The sequence below is a fragment of the Sinohyriopsis cumingii genome, unplaced genomic scaffold (assembly GCF_028554795.1).
Source record: "Sinohyriopsis cumingii isolate HCF-2022 unplaced genomic scaffold, ASM2855479v2 utg000160l, whole genome shotgun sequence".
NCBI classification, from domain to species: Eukaryota; Metazoa; Mollusca; class Bivalvia; order Unionida; family Unionidae; genus Sinohyriopsis; species Sinohyriopsis cumingii.
In genome coordinates this window covers 5,180,449-5,205,501 of record NW_028315873.1, presented here as the reverse complement: position 1 = coordinate 5,205,501, position 25,053 = coordinate 5,180,449, and the positions used below count along the sequence as shown (strand labels likewise).

General features: G+C 41.6%; 1 protein-coding gene across 1 annotated transcript; it reads right to left on the bottom strand.

The window, feature by feature from the left end:
- Positions 1-23,314: 23,314 nt before the first annotated feature.
- LOC149774670 (uncharacterized) lies at positions 23,315-24,529 on the bottom strand. The gene is made up of 2 exons (XM_089944972.1): positions 23,902-24,529; positions 23,315-23,856 (listed from the first exon to the last, which is right to left on the bottom strand). The coding sequence occupies exons 1-2, from the start codon at positions 24,527-24,529 to the stop codon at positions 23,483-23,485; spliced, it is 1,002 nt and encodes a 333-aa protein (XP_089801098.1). The 3' UTR covers positions 23,315-23,482.
- Between the last annotated feature and the right edge of the window lie 524 nt (positions 24,530-25,053).

Sequence of the window (25,053 nt, the reverse complement as noted above, 5' to 3'; positions counted from 1 at the left end):
CTTGATGGTCTTTAGGTTTGCGATGATGGAGTTCATCTTTAGCACAGACGACAGGATTCCAAGAAGCCGTATACGAACTGTGGTTCAAAAGGTAATAAAGTTCCCAGGTATCCATTGATTTGTGTTTGTTTTCTTCTTCACAGGTAATAATAAGTCGTCAATTCGATCCTGACTTTTTGCTTGAAAATGTCTGACGAATAAACGGTTATTCGTTCTGTTTCCTCACTCTGATTCAGGAGAGCTTCGATACGATGGATCTCTTGAGTGGTTAATGGTGGACAAGAATGTTCACGCAAGTCTTTATACCACTGGTGCAACACGTCTTTGTTCGAGATGAGACTCCAAGCTTCGTCCAGATACTCGTCCAATTTTTCTTCTTGACTCAACATCAGGCATTTATCGTGTTGAATTTGACTGGGATGATCGTTTTGACATCCATAGCAATTTTTCTTGATCAATTCCGTCATTTTGTCGACCAAGTGTTTGGCAAAACAGGAGACTAAATGGGCTTCTTGTTCTGGCCATCTCGATTTCATCATGATCACTTCTTCTTCCACAGTCTCCTCACATTTCATGTCCCAAGTTTCTTCACTAGGTAAAGAGGGATAACAGTCTTCCATGACTTCTAATAATCTAGAATGACTTCTCTCAAACTGTTGATTTCTATGGTATTATCGAATTCTGCATACAGGATGACGTTCACTGTTGCTGGTAGTTTATCTGCAAACTGAAGTTCCACACGAATCTGGCCAGATTTTATAGGGTGGAAATGTCCCTCGTCGCTGCCTTGGTCTGGAGTGAAATCGAAAGCCCACAAAGCATAGCCTCCTGCATATTCGTTGTACTCAATGCCGTGACTGGTGTTGGTTCCTAACTGGCCGGTAGCTTCGTACAGGGACAAGTACGATCTCAAGTAATTCATTTTTGTGGGATCAAAGTTAGGTTCGAAAGGTCGGGTACACAAGGTCTTGCCATCACGACTGACTTCGATTTTCTTTACGTTGAAGTGTTGAAAGTTGAAAGGATTTTGAGCGAAGGCTCCGTTGAAGGCTGAATTCGAGACCATACCAAGGATTAAACGTTTGGGTAACTGTCCTTGGAACAGATGATCTTCGGTCATGGAATGCTGTCCAGCAGGAATGGTGAAGGTTTTCACTTCTACGCGTCGTATGGGATACTTGGCGGTCGTTCTGCTCAACGTTTGACTGATGTCGTTACCCACTTTGGGTAACACTTCCACGCGTCGTACGTAGAGTTTGGCCTCTAAAATTGTGCTTTTAGGATTGCCAGACTTAGTAGCATCACCATCAGCCAACAAATGGAAAGCGGCACTGCTACGATTCAGTCTCAAGCGAAGATTGACCCCGTTTAGCAAATATTTCTCTTGCAACCACATGTCCAAATGCAAACGATCCATCAGTTCTAAACTCTTTTCTTTTAGGATTTTGCTTCGTCTTGCCTCAAAGCCGTCATTGTCAGTTGCGTCAAACTTGCCCGCTTCGTCATCTACCCACAGCACACAGGCATTGAGATGACTTGTCTTGGCATCTGTTCCGTACGTCAAGAGATTTTCCAGGTAGGCACGGTAAGGGTAAGTATCCATGCTGCTGCTGACCAGTTTGTTGTTCAAGTACAAGTCCACTGAGCTGAACAAGGAATGCATGAAATTGTTGACGGGAGCTATATTCTCAGTGTCTGTTACTTCACCATTATCCTTATCTAGAACTTTGACTTTCAAGTACAAGTAACTGCTATTCAGATCGATGTAATCTTCGGGCTGTCCCTTGATTTCAAACTCGATGGGAGCGGAATCGGTCAGTGAGGAGACGGGATGAAATTCCACCCACTGGGATTCTTGCATGGTCATCATGGTAGGGGGCATGGCAAACAGATCCAGTTCCGTCTTGGAACCAGCGCAAGACTCTCGGTGCATCATTTTGTTCTGTTCTTTCTCAATAATCGAAAACGTCTAAGTCTCGAACGGTTCTTCTTTTCTTGGCTTTTCTCGCTTGAAGTCTGGTGAAAGGGTGTTTTCTTCTTCGTCGTCTCTTTCTACCTTGTCCTTGCTGAATGCCTGACTCGGTAGCGTGCAGGGCATTTATAGGTGTGTCTCGTCGGCCTAAAATGTCTTTGCCCGTTTGCAGCAAGACATTTTTGCCTGCCCTCATGAAGGCTTCTTTAGGGTTTTGTTTGTCGATGATGACATTTTGGAGAAATTCTTTGCCTTGCGTCAGTGCCGCATCTTTCAAGGCGTGCAATCCGCGTGTCACCATCGGTTTCAACACTGGGGCCACCGAACGAAAGGCCGATTTTAACATGTCTCCTAAACCGTGTCCTCGCTGTCGAGCCACCCCTTGGTACACTGGATACATGACTTGCTTACGAGTCGTGAGAGAACCGTTTTCGAAAATGGAGTTTCACCGTGACTTTTCCTTTGGTGAATGGAATATTTTGTCCCAAATCTCCTTTTATAGTAATGTTGACCGTGTCCAAATACGACTTGCTGACCGGCAAATAGTGAGGATGGACAAATTCGCGGTGGACGTGGTAAGTGTTTCCACCTTCCTCGTCAGCGTTCGTGGCAGAATCCACTTTGAAAGGAATGACACGCAGTAACGGCACGGAGGTGTGTCCCACCACGTTGTACTCCACCACATCGGAATACACAAAGATCAAATTCAGTCCTTGGTTCAGTTCTACCGGGGTACGAAAATACTGGCCAAAAGTCACGTTGTCAGAAATGATGGGTGATTCGCCTTTCTCTTTTTCTACTTTCTTCCTCATCTCCATGTCCCCGCCCAACATGTCAAACAATTCAGGACAAAATACAATGGACACGATTTTAGGCCGCTCAAATTTCATCAAGAAGCGACGAGCTACTTTGTGGTACTCTATGGTGACACTTTTGTTCTTGACAATCTCAAAAGCTTTCCCAAACACGCCATTAAACCTGGAGGCTATCGCGCTGACCAAATGATGACCACTGAAATAATAGCCTGGGAGAATGGACAAGTGGTAGGTGGTCGTTTTAGTTTTGTCATCATAGTCTTTAATGTCAGATATGGTTCTCTTATCCAACTCCTGTTGCAATTGCTCGTCATGAACTTCCACCTTAAACCAATTTTGCTGGGCAATGACATTGAGGACTTGGGTCGGGTGAATCATTTCTACTAAAGCCACTTCCCAATGGGCTTCGTGATCTAAGGGGATGGCTTGAGGTAATTTGGCCGTGTAACAGCACAACGTGTTGTGGGGAAACACCTCCATGGAACTGTCACTGGGTAAGGTTAAGTAAAATTGATTTTGGTGACTCATAATTCTAGAGTTCTGTGGCTGTCCGAGGGGATATTACTGGACGTCAGAGGTGTGTCTCCGCCCAAAATGGGGTTCTGGTTGTGGTTGTTGGAGTGGTGACTGGCACTGGCACTGGACACAACGTTCCCGTTCGAGGAGAATTTCAGGGAGGGATTGGGAAGCAGGTAACCGATGCAACTGCTCAATAAAATGGTCCACAATTGTTTGTCTCCTTGTTGCAAACTCAAATTGGCGATGGCTGCCCCGATGACACAATACACCACGAAGATTTGGCAGAAAAAGACGATTTGCGTTTTAGGCACACGTTCTCCACACCACACCCACAAGGGTTGTTTTTGTAAATCTTGCACAGAAGAACTAGGGGAAGGAGGAGTGGTCGACGTAGCTGCGTCTGCTGCTGTGTGAAAGGGCATGATGGTCACTTCTTCTTTTTATAGTCGATGACTTGCGAAGCGTCGATCCAAGAATCGAAACTGGGTGGATATCCTTTCCAACGTACTTTGACTTCTTTGACACGTCGTTTGCCCACTTTACGGGTTCTGCGTTCGAGAATGCTTTCGATGTCGTACACGTCGTCTTCTTTTTTGGTGACACGTTGTAACTCGGGCAAATAAAACGTTCCTTTGAGTACTTCTCCGTTCATGTCTTCCAATTTATAGACGGCAGGATGACGGCCATGTACTCGTCCAGTGACGCGAAACAATTCGGTCGTCCAGTTAGGTAAGTAACCTTTGTCGAAAGTGCGTTTGGTTTTGCCAATGCGCACCCAATCTCCTACGGTCAACTCTCCACTTTTCTTGGGGACAGCCCTCGTCGGGGACGTACCGAACAGACGCTCAAACACCAACACTTCATTGTCGGGAGTCACGTCTTGCGGGGCACGTCCGATGCTTCGATGGTAAGATTGGTTGTACGCTTGCACCAGGTGCGGTAAGATGTCGATGTACTTCAGAGTGTGGTGATGCGTAAAATATTTCCACATGCGTTCTTTCAAAGTGCGTTGAAAACGCTCCACGATGCTGGCTTTGGTTTCGGGATTCTCGGTGGTAAAAAAATGAATGTCACGTTTCTTTAATTCTTTTTGGAAAGCTTGGTTCAGAAATTCGGTGCCTTTGTCCGTTTGCCATCGAAGAGGGTGACGGCCACTTTGTTTCAACACTCGTTGCAGGGCTCGCACTAACTCGCTGCTGGATTTGGAAGTCAAGGGCACGACCCAGGCAAATTTGGAAAAGACGTCGATGACACAAAACAGATATTTGTAGCCACGATTGTAGCTGGCCAAATGAGAGACATCGGCTAAATCGGCTTGCCATTGATGATCGATGCCTTCCACTCGGGTGCGACTTCTGGCAAACTTGCGTCGAATGGGTTTGTGCAAAGTGTAGGTAGCTTGTTCTTGTAACCATCGATGCACTTGAGGTAAACGGAGACTTTTCAGTCGCGTTTTGGCAGCACGATACAATTTTTGAACTCCTGCGTAACCTGCAGGATGCGAGGGATCGTAGTAAATGCTAGCTAAGACTTTTTCCATTTTTTTTGTGTTGATTGGTGTCTTAATAAGGCACCCACTCTTGGAAGAGGCTACTCTTTTTCTCTTGGGGTATTTTCTTGGATTGCAAGGCTTTGCGTGTGCGACCGGCAATAGGTGTCGAAGAGGAGGATGTCTGAGCAGGGGATATCGGTTCTTGTTTCACTTCTGTCTTCACTTTCTTTTTCTCTTGTGAGGAAGAAGGGGTGGCCATCATCTTTTTAATCCATCCAATTCTGGAGGTAGGTGGTGTTGTTAACTTGCGTACTTTTTCTGGTGGAGTTTGAAACCCTTCTTCTTCTTCTTCTTTTCCTTTTTCTGTCTTGACCACTGGTACCGGTACTGGTACTGGTACTGGTGATGGTGCTGGACTTTTCATCAAGGTCTTAAAATCTTTCAAAGTGGGTAGACCTGTTTCGTCTAAAGCTTTCTGGTGAAAGAGTTGCAGTCGTTGCAAGAGTTGACCGTACTTTTGCGATTTTTCTGTTTCGGACAAATCTTGGCGATCCAACAAGGATTGCAATTCGTGTTGTAACTGGGACATCTCGCTCAAATGGGGATTGGGAGGTAAATGCGGGGTGCGTTGTTCTTGCCACCGATGGTATTCCATCCATCGTTTGTAAGGCACTAAAGCTAGTTTTCGTCCTTCCATGGGGTTGTCAGGGGTCGATTCTGAGATCTTGGAACTTCCGAGGCCTTTTTATCTTGCTCCCACCAGTCCTCCCAACATGGTTCCCAAGACTCCTTTCAGTATGGGGCCTAACAAGAGAGGTAAAATGCCTCCACGTTGGACCAACATCTTCTTTTTTTGACGAATGGGAATTTTCTTTTGAACCATTTGGCGAAGAACGTGACGATGTTTGCCTAAGCATTGTTTCTGGTGTTTGGACAAAGGGATCGTGCCTTTCAAAACGTTCAAACAACATTCGCACACGGTATCGATGACCTCTTTGGAGGCCGTTTGAATGAGTTTTTTTCGTAGGGGTGAAGAAGCTTTGGACAGGACAGATAACAGGTCCCCATGTTTAGCTAAACGTGGTGGCAGTCCTTTCCTTTTCTTTCCTTGGGGTTTTCTGGAGGGTGACATTTTTTGCTTGTGGGTTCCGGGACATTCACCGAACAGACACTAACGTCGATGACTTAACGCACGCCTTTTTATCTTTTTTTTGGGACTATCGCTTTGTCATAAAGGTGACAATGTTTTTCCCAAAATCACCAAGGAATCCTCCCCTTTGTTGACGCCTCTTTTTCTTGGAACGACTGTGTCTTTTCTTAGGGTAATGTCGATGCTTGGCTAAGCGCTTTGTCGGATGACGCGTCTGCCTTTGTCTCTTTCTTTTGTGGCTTCTTGGAGGTGACATCTTTTTTACAAGTTCACTGATACCCCGACTTGGTCACAGGCTCTTTTTATACTGGAACGCGTCGCCACTGATTGTCTTTACGTTTTATCAGTTTGAGGACAGGCATGACACGTCGTGCAGGGGTACGCAACGGACTAAATCGAGCCAGTTCTTGCTTGGACAAATCCAGTAAACTTTGTAACATGCCCGATCTTTCTTGGACTTTGATTTTGGGAGAAGGTACTTTGTGAGCAGCAGCCACTGCCACTAAATTGGAGGGTCCTGCCACTGGGGAAGTTCTTTTGGGGGTCATCAACGGAGATGTTCTTGGTGTGATCAACGTCTCCAAGTACTCTTCAGTTCTGGGTGTCATCAACGGAGAAGTGGATGAACGTGAGGATGCCGGAGACGCAGTCACTGCCGTGGCAGGTCGTGGTTTGCGAGTGTAAGGTTGCGTCCTGGCCGAAGTGCCTCTCTTGCGACTAGTTTTCTTCTGTGGACTTTTCTTTTTCTGGGGACTTTTTCTCTGTTTCTTTTTCTGGGGGCTTCTTTTCTTTTTCCGGGGTGGTGGTGTCTGGTAAGAGGAGGGTCCTGCTACTGGAGAAGTTATTCTTCTTGGGGACCTGGTCTTTTTCTTTTTCTTCTTGGGGCTTCGTTGGACTTTTGTCTTGGGGATAACTTTGGGGGCATTAGGATCCCATCTTAAGAGTGAGCGAATGATGACCCCTCCTAGAGTACCGCTCCCTCCAGGTTTCAAAATGATTTGTTTTTTGGTTTGAGTGTCGATGCGGGGATCGGCCAGTTGGACCAAAGCGACTTTGTTTCGATCGAAAAAGCGTTGGGTTTGATGAGGAATCTGAATGATTCCTTGGAGTAATTGACGTGCCGTCACCGTGAACCATCGTAAGACTTCTTTGAGACTAGCTTCTAAGACACGGGCTCGTGTTTGTGGATCTTTTTCTCGACTGATGCCATACAAGGCACGAATCAATTTGACGGGAAGATGCGACTGAAGGGACGTCATGTTCACACTGTGTGAGACAGACGAAAAAGGGTCTGAGGTTTTTATAGATTTTTTGATGGGGAGTGAAATGAAGTCGAGGACGGAGACGTGTACAGGACAGGCCCTCCGTCTTGGCACCAGTGGTGAAACAAGTGGGTACGAAATCGCAAATCCTCGGGGGTCGTAGGTTTCAAATCGACGAGTAAATAGGCGTGTGGCGTTTGAGTGGCATCGTCGTACGCCTGAGTCAGCCAAGGCGTTCCTAACTGTTTGGCTAAGACTTGCACTTGCGATTTATCTCGAGGGCTTTTAAACAAGACCACGTAATGCGCATTGAGACTGATGGTGCGATGGGCTTTACTTTGTTGAAACAAATTTTGGGTGATGTAAATGACACTGGCATTACGGTGATGCCCTTTGTACGTGAACCACAATTTAATTTCTTCTTCGTCTTCTCCTAACATGTCGTCGAAAATGACCAAATGGGTTTGACGGGAGTCAGAGACGATGCCGTCGTCTTCTTTAGGAATGCCTTCCACAAACACGATGGAATCGCCTTGACTTTCTCGCAAGAGGCTGTACGCCGATTGCCACTCTTTGTAACACCGCACGATCCGTTGAGGGGGTCGATCGATCAAATGATGTTTATGTTCGATCAAACGTTTGACGAATTCGGTTTTGCCTGAAACGCTAGGTCCAGCAATGAGCATGTTAAAGGGATGGCGAAGATACAAAGCCTCCCAACTGGCACGATCTAAGTGTTCGTCGATGACTTTGACAGTAGAGGAAGAGGGAGCAGAGACAGCAGAGGTAGCCATGTGTGTGAGAAATGTCACTTGTGACACGAAAAGAAACAAGACAAGAGTTTATATACTTTTTCAGAACACGTTTATTGAATGTTTTTTTTCAAACATGAATACGAAAGACAAAAATACATAAAAGCCAAAGGCTTAAGTACAAGGATAAAAGGCACATGATAACGATGAACGTGGAATAAACACAAGTGTCTGTACAACAATCACATCTTTTGGGTAATGTTCTAACCAGTTCAACAGGGGGTAAGGTCACAGAAGTGTCCTCCCGAAAGGGTCTTTCAGGTCTGTCCACGACAGTCCTGTCCTGGGTGACGGGTTCTTCTGGCACCGTCACTAACACGGGTTGAAAAGTAACTTTTTTCCTTGAACAACTCTCGTGCATACTGGGCCACTTCTTGGGTCCAAGCCTCAAAATCCCATTCTTTCCAGGCACGGACATCTGTCCAATGGAGATGTAAGTCACAAGCTACACACACATCGTCATACACGTCTTGGGTAGCTAAAAGTTGACGAATCTTTTTTTCCCGTAGAGGTCGAGAAGTATCCAGATGAAAACGCAAGGCTTTGAGCAAAAGGAGTTTTTCGTGACCATTTAAGGCCATGGAGGTGGTAAGTACTGATCGTAAAGAGTCCACAAAGAATCGGCTGGTAAACGAAATCCCAAAAAACAAGTCACTAAGACACACACCACTTGTCGTCCCAAATTGAATGGATACAGTTCTTGTAATAATCGATGGTAATGATCCACGGTTTGAATATGGTCATTGAGTTCCTTCCACGGAATCTGTTGGATGACATGTGACATAAGTCGTGGCATGGCAGCCTGTTTTTATAGTCTCTTTGTTTCGGAAACAATACACGTACTTTCTAGCCAGAGATCTTCGTTCTCCAGTAGGGAATCTAAATCTTGCATACTGTAACCGAAACTTCAGAGTTCGTTTAGAAGTTTCCTCTTCCTCTAAGTAGATTCCACGTAAAATATGTTGATAATCCTTTAACTTGTCTTCCTCAATGTATTGCTGTAGGTGAATCTCGAAGTAACCAAAATCATGAACATTTCGATCATTCACTAACTCAAAGTGTTGAACAAGGTCTGACCACTGAAAGAATTTCTGACGAATCAGTTCTCTTATACCATTCAGGTACCAGTGGTTAAAGATCTGGTGACGTAACGGATGCAATTGTTCTTTACGTTTGACTTGTATTTTCACCAGCTCTCGGTAAATGCGTTCTCTCAACTCCACAGGCAAGCCCAAAATGTACTCTTGTAAAGTATCCATAAGTATATACACTGTTTTTGGAATCGTTGGGTGGTAGCCAATAGCCTCGTTTAACTTTGTGCCTAATGTAATATCCACTCATAATCAGTCTTCTTGTACTTTGGAACAGAGCATAATTTAAAAACGGATGAATCACTTTGAGTTTACGTTTCACTTGTATTTTGACCAGCTCTCGGTAAATGCGTTCTCTCAACTCCACAGGCAAAGCACGAATGTTCTCTTGTAAAGTATCCATGAATAGGTCATACTAAATCCTCTTTGGTCTGACACAAGAAATGTACTCTTTGCACAAACATGGTTTCACTTCAGTGTCGAATTTAAATCGTTGAGTCACTAATCTACACATTACAATTCGTTCAGAAGTTTCCTCTTTCACCAAGTTGACATTGTGTTCAAGATGTTGGTAATTCGTTAACTCTTCCTCTGGAATTCGATGCAGTACGTTTACAATGATGTAGGTAGAATCGTCCATACCAAACCAATCCTTTTTAAAACTAGAGGATCGTTCATCAATGTCTGTCCGATGGAACACTTTCAATTGAATCAATCCTTGTATAGCCTTCAGGTACCAGTGGTTCAAACACCGGTGACGTAACGGATGCAATTGTTCTTTACGTTTCACTTGTATTTTGACCAGCTCTCGGTAAATGCGTTCTCTCAACTCCACAGGCAAAGCACGAATGTTCTCTTGTAAAGTATCCATGAACAGATTATTATGGTAAGAAGTTATTTCAATGTCTCGGTCCCACTAAAGGTAAGTAATGACAATTCGGTGACCATCGAGCATGTTCTACGTAGGCCGAATCTTGCGGTTCCCAGTGGTGAAGTGACACACTGCAACTGAAGCACTTGACTTTATCTCCTTCGCCCAAGTAGAAAAATCCGGCTCTGCCTAATTCTTCTGGGGTCGGTCCTCCCAGATACTTAGGCCATTTTCCTTTGAACGATTGAAGACGATTTTCAAAGTCGCAGTATTCCGACAAACGCACAGGAAACGAATATTCGTTTTTCACAGGTTCGTTTCGATGAGGGTTGAGTGACGTGGGTAGGAGTTTGCTCAAGGCTGGATGACATCCGTAGGGGGGTAGACGTGAAGGTGAACATTCCCCTTTAAAACGAAACCCAGTAAAATGTCCAAGAGGACGAGCGGCATCACTTTCGCATCCGACAGGTTTGACACGCACAGCATCACTTTCCATGATAGGGGTAGGGGCACTAAAGTTCCCATGATGCTTTACGGCATCGCTCAGGTCACAACGTACAGCATCGTATCCATCGCAAGGCTCACAATCGCACTCGTCTGCAAACTCCGTTACGCAATTACAATGGTAACCACATGGACAATCGCAGTTTCCTTCCGGACATTTTCCGTCGCAATGCCTGGGTCTTATCCATCCAATATTAGTCACACTAGAGGAAGATACAACTTTTTTACAATCCCCAAACTGGAACGATGTCTCTTTCAAAGTATTCATCTTGTTTGCTCGGTCTTGGTAGTCACAATGAACTATCGATCTTGCCTAGGGTTCCTTTTTATATACAGACCAATACCGACGTGACCGTACGGTAAGGTGAAATGATTGGGAAGTCGAACTCGCTTCTGGTACACGATTTGATAAACTTTTTCCAAAGGTCGACTGACGATGTGGTGAGTGGGTAAACGTACAATCTTGTTCGGTTGGTAAGTGGTCACTTTAAAGTTTCCATCCTCTTCCGATTGCAAGGCTTCTTTCAATACCCCAAAGTTGACCACACGACTGGTACGATGATTCAGAGTCAGTCCTTTCACTTTGCACGTCGTGTGCACTTCTCCTTGTTTGTCCCGGTATTCGTAACCGTAATTTTTGGGACCGCCACTGACGAAACTTAGAATCTTGTCGTCGGGATGCTCGTCTGTCCAGGCTCCTAAACGGTCTCCTTCGATGTCAGGGTGATGTTGAATCGGGTGATGGATGTAAATGCAACTGTCCGTGTCAAAGTACAGGACGCGTTCTTCTAACAGTTCTAAAGCTTCGTACAATTTTAAGCGAGCATGGGCTGTCACGTAAGCCGCAATGATGACATTTCCAAAGGGGTCGTCTTGTACAAAGTCCAGATCTTCTTCGTAATTGACTAAGATCAAATCCTCGCGAACGACGTCCACGTGTTTCATGAATTTGGTTTTGTCGTGAATCATCTGAAAGTAGCGGGAAGGTTCTGTCAAATATTCCGTCTTGGGTAAACACGGTCGTTGTGCCATTTTACCCCACAAGCAATTTAACATCACTTTGGCAAACGATCGCCTGCCTTCGTTTTTCTCGATGTGGTCTAAAGTGATGCCTTCTTGTTCGTAGTATTTCTCTTTGAATTGTATTTGGTCTTCGGGAGTGTGACACCAGGAAGGATAGCCGCTGGCTTCTTGCTTCAGTTTCAAAAAGGCATCCACGTAGTCTGCGAAAATGCTTTTCTGAGTAGGGTCACCCTTGTGGTATTGTTGTGTCTTGGGAAAGTGGCAAATTTCGTACACTTCTGACAGTTGGTATCCCATGTCCAGAGCTTTGAACAATTCTACGCTGACCCAGGTTCCCGTCAAGGCCCGTTCTTCCTGGCTGTGATGACAAGGCTGGTCTTGGTTGCACGTTTCGGCACAAGTACGGCACAAGGGAAACATCAGTTTGCCTTGACAATGGTGAGGTAAGACGGGATGGTATAGGTTCGTGGGAGGCAAAACTTTACACTTGATCAAGCCTTCGTATTGTCGAATGTTTTTCAGGTCGATGTGTTCCGTGAAGAATTGCGGGTGCCCTACAGGAAAGCGACAATATTTGCACACGTAGGGATACAGCGAACACACGTCCAAGTATTTGATTTCTTCTCCGTTCTCTTCGTCGGCTTGGTACAGCAAACAGGTGGCATTGGTCCTTCCTCCGTACAAACTATCCCTCGGGTTCAGCGGGTCCATGAACTGGTAACTTTCCACGAGGCGTTTAAACTCGGGATCGGTTTTCATACGGTGATCGTACTCGTGTTCCCACATTTCCACCACTTGGTATCCTTGCTGTTCTAACTTTAGGCGTCGCTGACAAGTGTCCTGGTACAAGTCTTCCATGGTTCGTTGTAAAAACAGATTTTTAGTGCTACGATCAGGGTAACAGACGGGACATCCGTGAAATAAGCAACCGTTAAACTCGTACACGATCTTGGGGTTTTCTAAGTCCCAGCCATCGACCGAATACGTTCCGATGGTCTTTTCGCCCCCTCCGTTGCGGGCATGCTGAATCCATTTGTTTTCCTTGTCGCACAAGTAATGTAACCAACGTAGGGCTTTGACCGAGTATTGACGTTTGACATAGTGGGTCGTTTGAGGACTGATGACAGCCACGGTGTTTTCAGGCATGAATCGTTGTCGATACACTAAGGAACACGCTTTGGCAATGGTGCAAGCTTCTTTCAAAGGATCGACCCCTCCGTGTTCCATGAACAGTTCTCGAAATTTTCCACAACAACGCCGTAAAATGTCCACGTCGGAACGACAATACTTTAGCATTTCTTCCTGAAAGTCGAAAGGGTCAGAGGCATGAGCCTGGTACCAAGCGTAGAAAGCTTCTCGTTGTTCGGTACGCATGTTGTCGGGGTCGTAATAGTGAGCCTCAGGCAAATGGGGTAGAACGGCATGTTGATTGGCTTCCGTATTGAAAAAGTGTGGAAAGTACCCTTTAGCCATTTCTGTCATTCCAAACGTTTTAGGCATTCGACTCAAAGGCATGGCCAAATAGCTCATCGAATCTTTAAACTGCACTTGTCCCACTTGCATGAAAATGATTTTGGCTCCGTTCAAAGTCACTTTAGGACGTTCGGTGCCTTGTTCCGTATAGTACCTCAAAAGAAACTGTCCATCGTATCCGGAGAAATTGTGAGCCATCACCGTGGCATGACGATGACAATCTCCGTAAAGTTCGATGTCCTCTTGGCTCCACGTCTTGTCGATGGGGTCTAAGACCCATTTGGCAAAATCGTCTAGCGTCTTTGGTCCTCGAAAGATTTTTTCACGCCCTCCAGGAATCTTGCTGCAGTGAGGGCAATGACCGAAGATAGGTTCTTGAATACACTTCTCGCACGCTCGATGAGCCACGCAGAAATTAGGAATGTGAATGCCAGTCTCTTGCATGCATTCGAAATCGAAAAAGATGAAGTTGCCTTTCTTCTTGTGACCGTCCTCTTTCTCTGGTGGGGGTTGGTATTTTTGCACGTAACATTGGTGTTCCAAGTCCACGATGTGGTGACAAATGTGACATTTCTTTTTTCCTGAACATACGTGTGCCTTGGTACTATTGGTACGTATGCCTTGTCCACACGTAGAGCACAATCTCAGGAGTTGACAAGCACATTTCTGCTGTGAACCTTGCGTTTTCAGATGTTGTTGGTAACAGGTAGGGCTGACAAACGTGCGCAGACAAGTGGAACAAGGCACTGGTTCTTCGCTCAGACAGGGTGAAGAGGCCAAACATCCTGAGCATTTCGATCCACAATGCTTGTGTTGCTCTCGATTATTATAACCATGGTCACATTTCTCACAGTAATAACCGTACCCAGGAATCCGGTGATACTGGTAATGGTATCGAAATGGTCATCGTGATGATAAACGTGAATGTATTTTCCGTCCTTAAAATCTTGCCCTCGAAACAACAGAGACCCGCGCACTTCTTGAGGGTACACTTTCAAGGTGTATCGTGGAGCTAGGGCATCTTGCAATTTTTGCATCTCAGGAATGCCACAGGGTGTGTCTTTGGACATGCCAGCTTGTCGTAACAGGAGTTCTGCTTCACTTCGTTGTTTGGCTCGGTCCGATTGTCGAATGTTCTCCCAGTCTCTTTTCCATTCTACCGTGTCGTTCTTGTTGGCATAGGTTCGTCCCACCACGATGGCACGGGCTAAACACATCTGGTCATGAGGATTGTGAATTTGGACAAGGCTACGCTTAATGCTGCGAAGGTCGTTCACCAATAACATCTTTTTGCGTCCGGTCCCTTGAGGAGGAGAGACGTGGGTCATGTCCAATGTGGCTTTTCCGTCGGTGATGTCAAACTGGTCATTAGATTGTTGCACGTGTTGAATCTTGTCCATGACTTTGGAAGCGGTCAATTCTGCAGGGGTGCTAAACTCGATCCAAACAGGGGATTTCAAACCGTCGTGTTGTATGGAAAGTCTCAAGCGATCGTCTTCTTTGGGTTGACATTGTCGCTTAAGTGCAGTGAGCAGAGAATCCCACACTCCGGTGATGAACCCTTCTGCTTTCTCTAACGGTACTTCGGACTTGAAATCTTTAAACTTCACCGTGTATTTGTAAGCCGTGGTTCTAAATTTTCTAGAGGAGCGCTTTTCCGTCTCTCGAATGGAATAGTATTTTTCAGGGTTGACTAAGGGTGGTAAACTTGGTTTAGAGGTTTCAAATTCTGGTTCACTCATGTCCTCTTCAAAATCACTGGCATGAATCTGTGCCAAGATTTCAGCCCTGGTTCGAGGCGATAGATCACGTTTCTGCCTCTTACTTTCTTCTTTCTTCTCGAATGAATGGGATCGTTTCATCTTGAGTGCAAAACGTCAAATGACTCAAGTTCAAACACCATAAACTACTTTATAGTCATAGCAGACCAGCGTATATAAAAGGGTGTGTGTCTTGTCCTTTCACTATTTATTTCACTCTCAAGCCGAGCACAACGATGGAAGAGACTAACCAGATGGAACGTTTCGTCAGAGCTTTGCGAGGGGTCATTAGAAAATTCTCTTCAGACCAGCCTACGGACTACTCTCCTTCCTTTCGAGATAAAAGTCAAGATACTTGCTATATCTGTCAGAAGAAAGGGCATTGGTCTTCAGAGTGTCCAGACCGTCAAAAAACAGGAGCTAAAAAAGACAAAAGTCAAGATACCTGTTATTATTGTAAAGAAAAAGGACATTGGTCTCCAGATTGCCCAAAAAAGAAACAAGAGGAGTCAGAAGAAAAGAAGGATTCTTCAGAAGAAGAGAGGGATTCTTCAGAGGAAGAAAGCAGACAGGTGAAGAAAAAGAAACAGGAGAAGAAAAGAAGAAGGGAAGAAAGTGAGGAGGAAGAAGAGAAAAAGAGTGTGACGGTGAAGAAATTCAAAAAACAGAGAGACTAAACAAGGAGAAAGAAGAAGTCAATGAACTTTTTATTAAAGTGTTGTGTTGTGAATTGTGAATTGGATTGTAAAAAATGGAGAAAAGAATAAATGAATGATATAAGGTAAGAGTCTTTGAGTTATGATTTTAAAATAAGAAGCTACACTCACGCACTCATACACAGACACGTACTATAAGGGTAAAATGGTTGGGTTATTTTTTTTTGAGTTATTGGCAAATTGAAATTGTATTTCTTTTCGAGAAATGTGGGTGGCCCTGAAAAGGGCCTTTTTTCTTCATGGTGAAGGGGTGAGTTTAAGCAATCAACTTTAACTGCCTTATGCCTTTGCCACGGCCAAGGCCTACTTCTGGACTGCGTAATGATGATAATGATTGGGTTGAAATCACTAAGGGTGGTACGGTAGGCTTAGTCACAGGGTTGACGTGTTTAGCTCGGGAAGGTCGTATTCTCTTCGGTCGTGATAAAGAAGTCTGATACATTTGTTTCAGACTTCTTAACTCCGCTAAAATATCCAACAGTACCGTGACCGTTTGATTCTCACCCTCTTGTTTCTTTGCTGCTACTTCTTCTTGCTGTTGTTTTTTTCTTACCTCTTCTTCTTGTTGCTGTTGCTGTAGGAGAAAAGCCTGTTCCGCTTCTTTTTGTCGTTGCATAAATTTCTCCAATTCTTCTTTCTGTCTCTGTCTAAAATTCTCCACTTGCGGCAATGAAGAAGGTAACGAAGGTTCCGGAACAAATTCTTGCGAGGAGAGAAAATCCACAAAATCCCAATTCACCTCTTCTGAAAGTAAGTCCGGGTTCCCTTGGGCGGTCTCCGCTGCTGGTGCACCCCATTGGATCGTTTTCTGAGTTTCCGTCATGTTGAATCACTGTCGCATAGATTGACTGCACACAAGCGCTAGCAGATCTATATTGACTACGTGACGTCACAGACTGCTCTCTTCGGATTGGATGCGGCTGGCTGAATTTTGTAACGCGTGTTCGGATTGGTGAATGAACTCAATCCGTTTCAATCCTACCTGTCCCTATAAATAAGCGCAGTTCAGTGCATTGATTCACCTATTCTCGGAGCCTCAACATGTGGACCGACGTTGAATCTTCAACCCTTGTGTCAACAATGATGTTCAGAACGGACATGCTCATGTATGTCCGGTCCAACTGGACCGTTGTCCACAGGACCAGCAGCAGCCTGTGGATAAGAAGAGTCTATATAGAGAGACAAGGTTGCCTCAAGAGGACTCTGATGTATGGCCCTGCTGTAAGACGAAGTTTGAGGACTAGAAGATGTCGCAAATGCCCTTTATGTTAAGGGCATATTAACATAAACCAAAGGCCCTTTTCAGGGCCAGCCATATTTCTCGAAAAGAGATAGTCTTTGAATTGCCTACCCCTTCTTTTATTTTATTTTTTTTATTTTTTTTAAAAAAAAATAGAGACCCTCCCTGTTTCAATTTTACATAGACCCTATACAGTCCCAAGGGTTTATGTCCATGTTAAATTTACATAGACCCTATATTGTCCCAGGGTTTTTGGCCATGTTAATTCCCATAGACCCTATATGTTCCCACGATTTTTCTCCATGTTAAATTTACATAGACCCTATATGTTCCCAAGGGTGTTTGTAATGATAAATCCCATAGACCCTATAAGATCCCCATTAACTACTTACGCGTCCATTCTATACATAAATTTCACTCTAATCAAAGCAAGAGCATAGATCTCACAACTTTCCATATATATATATGAACCGCACATCCGCCTGGTTTCTCTTCATCAGGTTTCCGTACCGTCAGCAGTTCACGCCATAGAAACTATACAACTATCCCCTAACACAGGGAACTATTTTAACTACGCGACCTTAGGCCAGTTACTTTATGATTTCAAGGCACGTTTCGACAGTAAACTACATTACATTTGCTACCATGGCGACATAAACGATATCTTCTGAGGCCTTTCTTGTTTATTGCTTTATATAATTTACCGGTCTACTACCGTAAATACTGCCAGTGTAGTCACACCACCAGTGTACGCCACTAGGTTTTAAAAGGGACTATAGTACGACAGGGACACTCATGCGGTTTAGACCTGAATTCACTAAAAGTGAACCATGACATCATGGAAACTCACTACTAACACTTCACTCCGTGACTTTTGCACCTAGTAACTGGCTAATTATTCGGGGTAAGGAATATTTCCATTGCACCGAATTCCAATAGTCAAACAAATCTAAGAATTCCTTTAACGGGGCGCTGTAACCAAATGCGAATGCTCCAAATTTATTACAATATAATCCTTCATACATACAGAGTTTGTGATATATGTGTGTTTTCAATAATGCACAATGTTGATCAGTTTACAAAAAACACGCCCACCAGACACATACACACACACAAAATATCAATTTATACGCGGAGACTCGTAGGAAAACTTATACATCCCAACCATTCATTACCAGCGATATCTCTTAGAATGTTGTCACTCGTAAGAGAAACATGGCACGCTCTTGTGATAATTAAACATCACCCTCTATTTATGGCATATAATTAGCAAACCTGTTCAAAATAAATCACCTAAAATTAAATGACAATAAATATATTAATAACAACTTTAACGGCCTGAATTTCCTTGAATCTTCTTCATAATACTTCCATTAGTAAAATATTTTGATGCATATTTTAAGTCGTTTTCACTATAGCCATTATTTTAAAAACTATTTAATAATATTTGTAAGAACGAAACATAATTTTAATAAAAGAAAACCCTAATTACAATACAGTTATCATGGTTCACTTAAATAGAAGTTACATAATTTGTTATGTATGTACCAAGTACCAGCATATGTCTGCAGATAGTAGCATTGGCCGCATCTGTGCTTTTTCAGAGACAGTGTTATAATGGGACACTTTACAGTGAATTTAGTCATTACGCTATGCCGGATTATTTATAATATGTTAGAGTTGTTAATAACTGACAGAAATTAATTCCATGCAAAATGATAATCAAAAGCCTGGGTCAGACAACGACTTTATTGATAAAACTCGACAGTTTCTTCTCATGAATTTACATGCGGTTGAAAATTGATATCCACATGGGATATCGCCTCCTAAGAAGTAATTAATTCCTATTTACATATAATCCCGTGTCACCTATAGACTATTTATAACTACGTATTAATTGGACACCTATGCGTGTATATAGTATATACTGTATTATCTAAAATATTCTAATCGCTTATACTGTACAATAATGAAAGCGATGCAGTTCAGTATAGCTGCTTTTAATTTATTCCACTATCCAACAAAGTATGGGTAAGCTGGATCCCTCATTTGTTGACGGCTGATAAAAATGAAAAGAATACTGAAATCGCCAAACAGATAAAAACGTGCAATGGGCGACCAAAAGAAGTTGGGAAGAGACTGTCGCAGGTAACAAAACATAGATTTGCTGTTCTGAATAAAACAAAGAGAACATTAAAAAGTTAGATCGGAGAAAATAACAAATCACCTTACATGGTGAGACTGTCAATGTAGATTTATATATGTATTATGATAGTGTTCTTTTTCACCACTTATTAGATCACGAGCTCTTTGTGTACACATGACTGTGTTATATTCCCCCGCCTATTATATTTGCATGATGTAATTATTCGGATTTCTCGCTGGATCGCTTGCAAATGTATTAGTGAGAAAACTCTGATATCGAAAGAGTGAAATGGAGTGAAGATATCATGAACACGAAATGGACCAGCGATTCAGCTCTGATAACCACACAACCAGTTCGGTGCGGTTACGTTTACCTTGTGCTGGACAAGCATTGCTGAAACTAATGTATGGCCGTATCCTTTTCAAACAAATTTCATTATGAAGTTTGTTCTTTTTAGCTGATAGCTTCGCATGTCTTACGATCACTATGGTCAGAATCAGGCAACAATATAATAATTATTATTTCAGCATGCGCTTATTACGAACAAACACGGCATTATTCATTCTTGATGGATAGTAATAAAAATGCATTGAAGGGAAATCTTTCCGTTAGAAACGTAGATATAGACATCCTGATCTCCCTTACGGAGGTGTCACTCAATGTGTACAGGTTCGAATTGCAAGAAAAAGCAGAACTCTAGAAATCCGGAGTTAAGATACCTTACTCAGTAATGTGTGCGACCGTTAATGTAGAGCTTAGGTATGGAAGGAATACTGTTCCTGCATACGAGGCTACAGGTTAAAGCAAAGGCCTCATCAGTGTGACATATAGTTACTAGAAGGTGTTTGATTGTTGCACAATACTTTCTGTGCCCAACATGGTCCACAGGTTCAATAAATCTCACGTGACTTGAGAGTTTGCATGACCTTCCCAATATTAATTTCTTTTCAACATACAGATGCAAGTGTGGACGAATCTGCCACCATGAACGAGTTTCCGCACGTAACACCTATGCTGTGTGATGCTATTTAACTTGCTAGCGTAGAATATTTGATGGATGACTGTTATATATTTTTACAGTGTAAAAGTGTCGCAACATGAAAAGGGTGCTTTTACAAAAAATATCAAAGTTTGAGTTGTAACAATACAAAAAGGTTTTTATGAACAATCATTGAAAAACAAATGCATCGTAACATATGTATTTGTGTTTCTATGCAAAAAGCCGGGTCTCTCATGTACCCGTTTCTAACGTTACTAGTGTCTCTGGACATTTGTGTGCCTCTGAACGTGTCACCAAAAGTCAGGGAGCACTAACTAACCACCCATCTACCTGATGATAATACATTGGCGTATCAATCCGCCGTCTTGAGGGAATTCTTAAAGAAGTGCAGCTCCCTAACATTGCTACCTCCTCATTAAACCATGGTTAGTTCCAACTAATATTTGCGTTATTTAAACCTTGCTGAATTTCGACCACATTCAAGCCGGCATGAGGTTTGAGGTGCAGTTTTCCAATCAATTATTACTTTGTGAACAACATATCAAAATGTAATAACAACATGGCATTTAATAGATAATCCGACGGAAAAGTGCGCAGCGGTCCATGGAGAGTACTGTGAAAGGCTGAACTAACATACTGTTAACTAATAAAGAACGTGTTTGTACAACTCACTAATATTCTGAGGTTTTGTTATACATTACAACTTAACTATATCAAACGTTTAGGATGTATCCTGGTAATCTGGGCATTCATTTCATTAATTTATTTATCAACTGAATCTATGACTTATTTTTAGAAAATTATGAAATTCAGTAAAATCATTACGGTATATGTTATCTAGGATAAACTTTCATGCTCTAAGAGATATTTATGTGTATTCAATATCTGATTTATTTCCTCCTGGAAATATTGTGCATTCAAGACATGGTTGACCACCTCTTGGAAAATTTACTTCCAGCTTCTAGTTGTATTAATCTAAATGAGATCCACTTGACGTCGGGGTATAGTGCAGTTATGTAGCTTTGTTTTGCTGATTATAGGCAATCGTTTATCTCTACATATCGTTTCACTGATTTCCTATTAATATATGTGTGATAGTTCAATTTTCTCTTCACATACCACGCCTTTCTTTATTCTACCAACATATTACGCTAACTCCATTCAATACATGTATACGTGATCATTGCTAGGTGTATTTCTCTTAAAATGTCACATTTTCCAGGACTGAAACGATCAATGACCTGAACCTCTGGGAATTCGTCAGGAGAACGTTGCACGCCTCCAGCTAGCCTTCATATTTCAATGTCAGTCATTACGCAACAAGAGATACAACTCTTTTCTATTTTTGTATGTCACATAATAAGTTGTTTCCCTTGACTAACGGTTATCCTAAGTTATTTCAGTGGTCATGTTCCAAAAGAATTAAAATTAGTCCAATTGTCAATTCCCCTTAACTGTAAATATTATTAATAAAGAGATACTTCTCAATCAAGCTAGCTAGCTATACATCCAGTCTCAACGTATACTGAGGAATATCTGTCTAAAGGTCTGTCTTTCTAGTGCAATGTAAAAATGCTATTCCTAAGACAATAAAGATAAAATAAGTATTATAAAAAGTTTTTCAAATTGCAAAATATGTAATTATGGCTGCGCTTCTTCCCTCCTTTATGATCCTTCCTTTTTCATTCTATCTACCAATTTAATATATCTATGTGTGTATGTGTGTGTGTTTATGTAAAAATTGTTGGAAGAAAATATTAAGTAAAGAACAACTAGTTCTTGCAAATTTATGTTTTAATTATTGCTGACTACAAAATCAAAGCGTCAAGCCAGCTCATAAGGGCGCAATCTTTATAATATAGTATATAATTGTAATACTGAAATAAATGGGTTTAATCTCAATATATTTTAATAGAAAATTACTTTCAATATAATTTAATCGAAACTTACTTTCAATACAGTTTAGAGAAAATTTCAATCTTATTACTTGTACTAAAAAAGTATGTCCTAATATACGTCTGACCATCGAAGAATTCAATTTTCTCTTCACATGCCACGCATTTCTTTTTTAAATTATATGTTGTCATTGGATGAAAATATTTATATCAACATATCACGTTAATTCCATTCAATACATGTATACGTAATCATTGCTAAAGTGTTTTTCACTTAAAATGTCACATTTTCCAGGACTGAAACTCTCAATGACCTGAACTACTGTGAATTCTTCAGGAGAACGTTGTATGCCTCCCGTTAGTATTTATATTTCAATGGATTAATTACGTAAGAAGAGATACAACTCTTTTGTGTATTAGTATCAGTCATATAATAAGTTGTTTCCCTTGACTGAAGGTTATTCTAATTTATTCCATTTGTCATTTTCCGAAAGAATTTCAATTAGTAAGATTATCCATTCCCCATCACTGCAAATAGTATTAATAAAGAGATAATATTTTCAATTCATCTAGCTAGCCATACATCCAGTCTCAACATATATTGAGGAATATCTAACTTATGGTCTAACTTTCTAGTGCAATGTAAAGATAATATTTCTAAGACAATAACGATATAATAAAGATACAATAAGCAATATTAAATGTTTTTCAAATTGCAAAATATGTAATGCATGGCTACGCTTCTTTCCTCCTTTTGTCCTTCCCTTTTATATATATCTGCCAATTTAATATATCTATCTATCTATCTCTCTCTCTCTCTCTATCTATCTATCTATCTATTTATCTATCTGTCTCTGTGTGTGTGTGTGTGTGTGTGTGTGAATGTAAACATTGTTTGAATAAATTATTGAATACAAAAACAATTTATTCTTGCAATTTTATGTTTTAATTATTGCTGACTACAAAATAAAACGCGTAAAACCAGCAAAAGCAATATAACCAGAAAAGGCTGTTAAATTACTAGTATTTACCTTTGCGTTCTTTATAAATACATGGGTGACCACTTGTAATACCTAATGTTATTTATTACTTTCTCTATTCCAACAAATCATCTACGGTTTTAATTAATTTTACCTCTTCAAAGGGCATTTTTGGAAATGATGAGCCGTATAAATGTTACGATATTCCTATAAAATAAATGAATTCTGATTTTTTGTTGTAAGCATTGAAGAGACCATTCTCTTTATGGGCACCAAAGCAAATTAGTCATCTTGTATAATCAATAAAATTAAACTCTTGTACAATTTAAATAATCGACATATATTCATTTAACACTACTCCATGAAATTTACATGATTTATATTTACAGTATTAATCATTCTAAATCTGCATTTATGGAAAACAATATATATATATATATATATATATATATATATATATATATATATATATATATATATATATATATATATATATATATATATAACAGTTTGCAAACAAATTCTCTATTTGTACTCAGATCAGTAGAAATTTATTGTACATTTAGCCATCGAGATATGAGAAATAACACTTTAACCCGGGTAATTTAAAACAGTATAATGACCACTAACATACTCAAATGATTCTTATCCCCTAATTTACACATGAAACCAATATATTTCAAATACATGCATGTACATCTACATATAACACAGAACTTGAACTTTGTGGATAACGTTAAACCAAGTGACAGTTATGCACACTATTTACTGCAGACAGCACAGGTAATTTCCCGGCCAGCAACATACGGTGGACACGGTAGAGAACCACACACTGCTTCTACAGCATATAAAACTTTTCCACCTTCGTCTCTATAGCCAGCAGGGTCCGCCTCCGGAGCTTCATCCACGCAGATATACTCAGATGGACTTTTGTCACCGTGGTGAGAGCCCGTCAGATAGCCATGATATTCTATGTGCCATCCTTTGTAACAACGGTTACGTCCAGGGAGCATGAACACGCTTGTTCGAGTCTGGCTCCTACACAAAGCGCAAGGGACATTGTGCTGGTGGAGTTTTTCTGCATTTTGAAGTTTAAACAAAGACTGGTGCTCACTCGACCAAAGTCTGTATTCTGCTCCAAATATCAACGAGTAATTACTGGTGTATTCAATATATTTTCACCATACAGGATCTTTTGGAAGACAGAGTGTGTTAGCTGCTGTACCTTGCAGGTCATAGTGTGATCCTGCTGTCACATAATCATACACTAATTCGGTCTCCTTAGGACACAAGCTCCTTCCCCAGCGAATATACACTGCACTACCAAAGTCAGAGTGTAGATGGTCTCCATTTTCGTTTGTCTCCTTGGCCTTGTTGCCGTCATCCTGTTCACTGTCATAAACTGCCCGTTTAACTCTCATATCTCGAGCAGATTTCTCTTCTTGCTTGGATTTGTTATCGACAACTTTCAACCATTTTGCCTGCTCTTTCACTAATGTTTCTACAATATCCTCAAGTACTGTGATCATATCACCGTCTTCTAATCCAATCATGTTCTTCATACCGTTGGCAAGTGTATCACTGCCAGGTATTACGTGTCCTAAGCCAGACCTACTTCCCGAATTACTATTCCTCATTTCAGTATTTCCATTACTATCTTCATCATTCCGCTTAGCAATTATCATTCTTTCTACCCGCTGTACCTTTTGATGAACAAATCCAATACTGACGACGACAATAACTCCCATAATAATGACAACTATCAAAACGCAAATTTTCTGATATCCAATTCCAGCCATTTTCTGCATGATTACGCATAAGCAGAATAATTCAGAGACCTGCTTCTATAAGGTAAAATGGTATACTATCATCACATGTTCTAATCGCAATCAGTAAGTTTAGGCTTAGTAGGACTGAGAATGCTGGGAACGTTGCCAGTCAGATTTGAGAAGTGATATAATTCGGGAGAAGATAGAGCTCTTTTTCTCTCTCGAAAGAGCCGTATGGATATATTATTAAAACAACGCAATGCAGTGCAACACTATGTAGAATAAAGAACATAAATAACGTCTAAATCGTTGGATTTACACCTATCAGATGGCGAACAATTTAAGACCTGGTTGACCAAATCTGGGAAAATTAATTCCAGCTTCTAGTTGTGCTAATCTAAATGAGATCCACTTGACGTCGGGATATAGTGCAGCTATGTAGCTTTGTTTAGCTGATTATAGATAATCCTTTCTCTCCACATATTGTTTCACTGCTTTCCTATTAATATATGTGTGACCTTTGAACAGTTCAATTTTTTCTTCACATGTCACGCCTTTCTTTG

Bases quoted from the DNA above. Each gene is read 5' to 3' on its own strand.
- LOC149774670 (XM_089944972.1), bottom strand. From the start codon at position 24,529: ATGCAGAAAATGGCTGGAATTGGATATCAGAAAATTTGCGTTTTGATA. The intron at 23,857-23,901 runs GAAAATATATTG...TGATATTTGGAG, and splicing joins TCCAAAAGATCCTGTATGGT to CAGAATACAGACTTTGGTCG.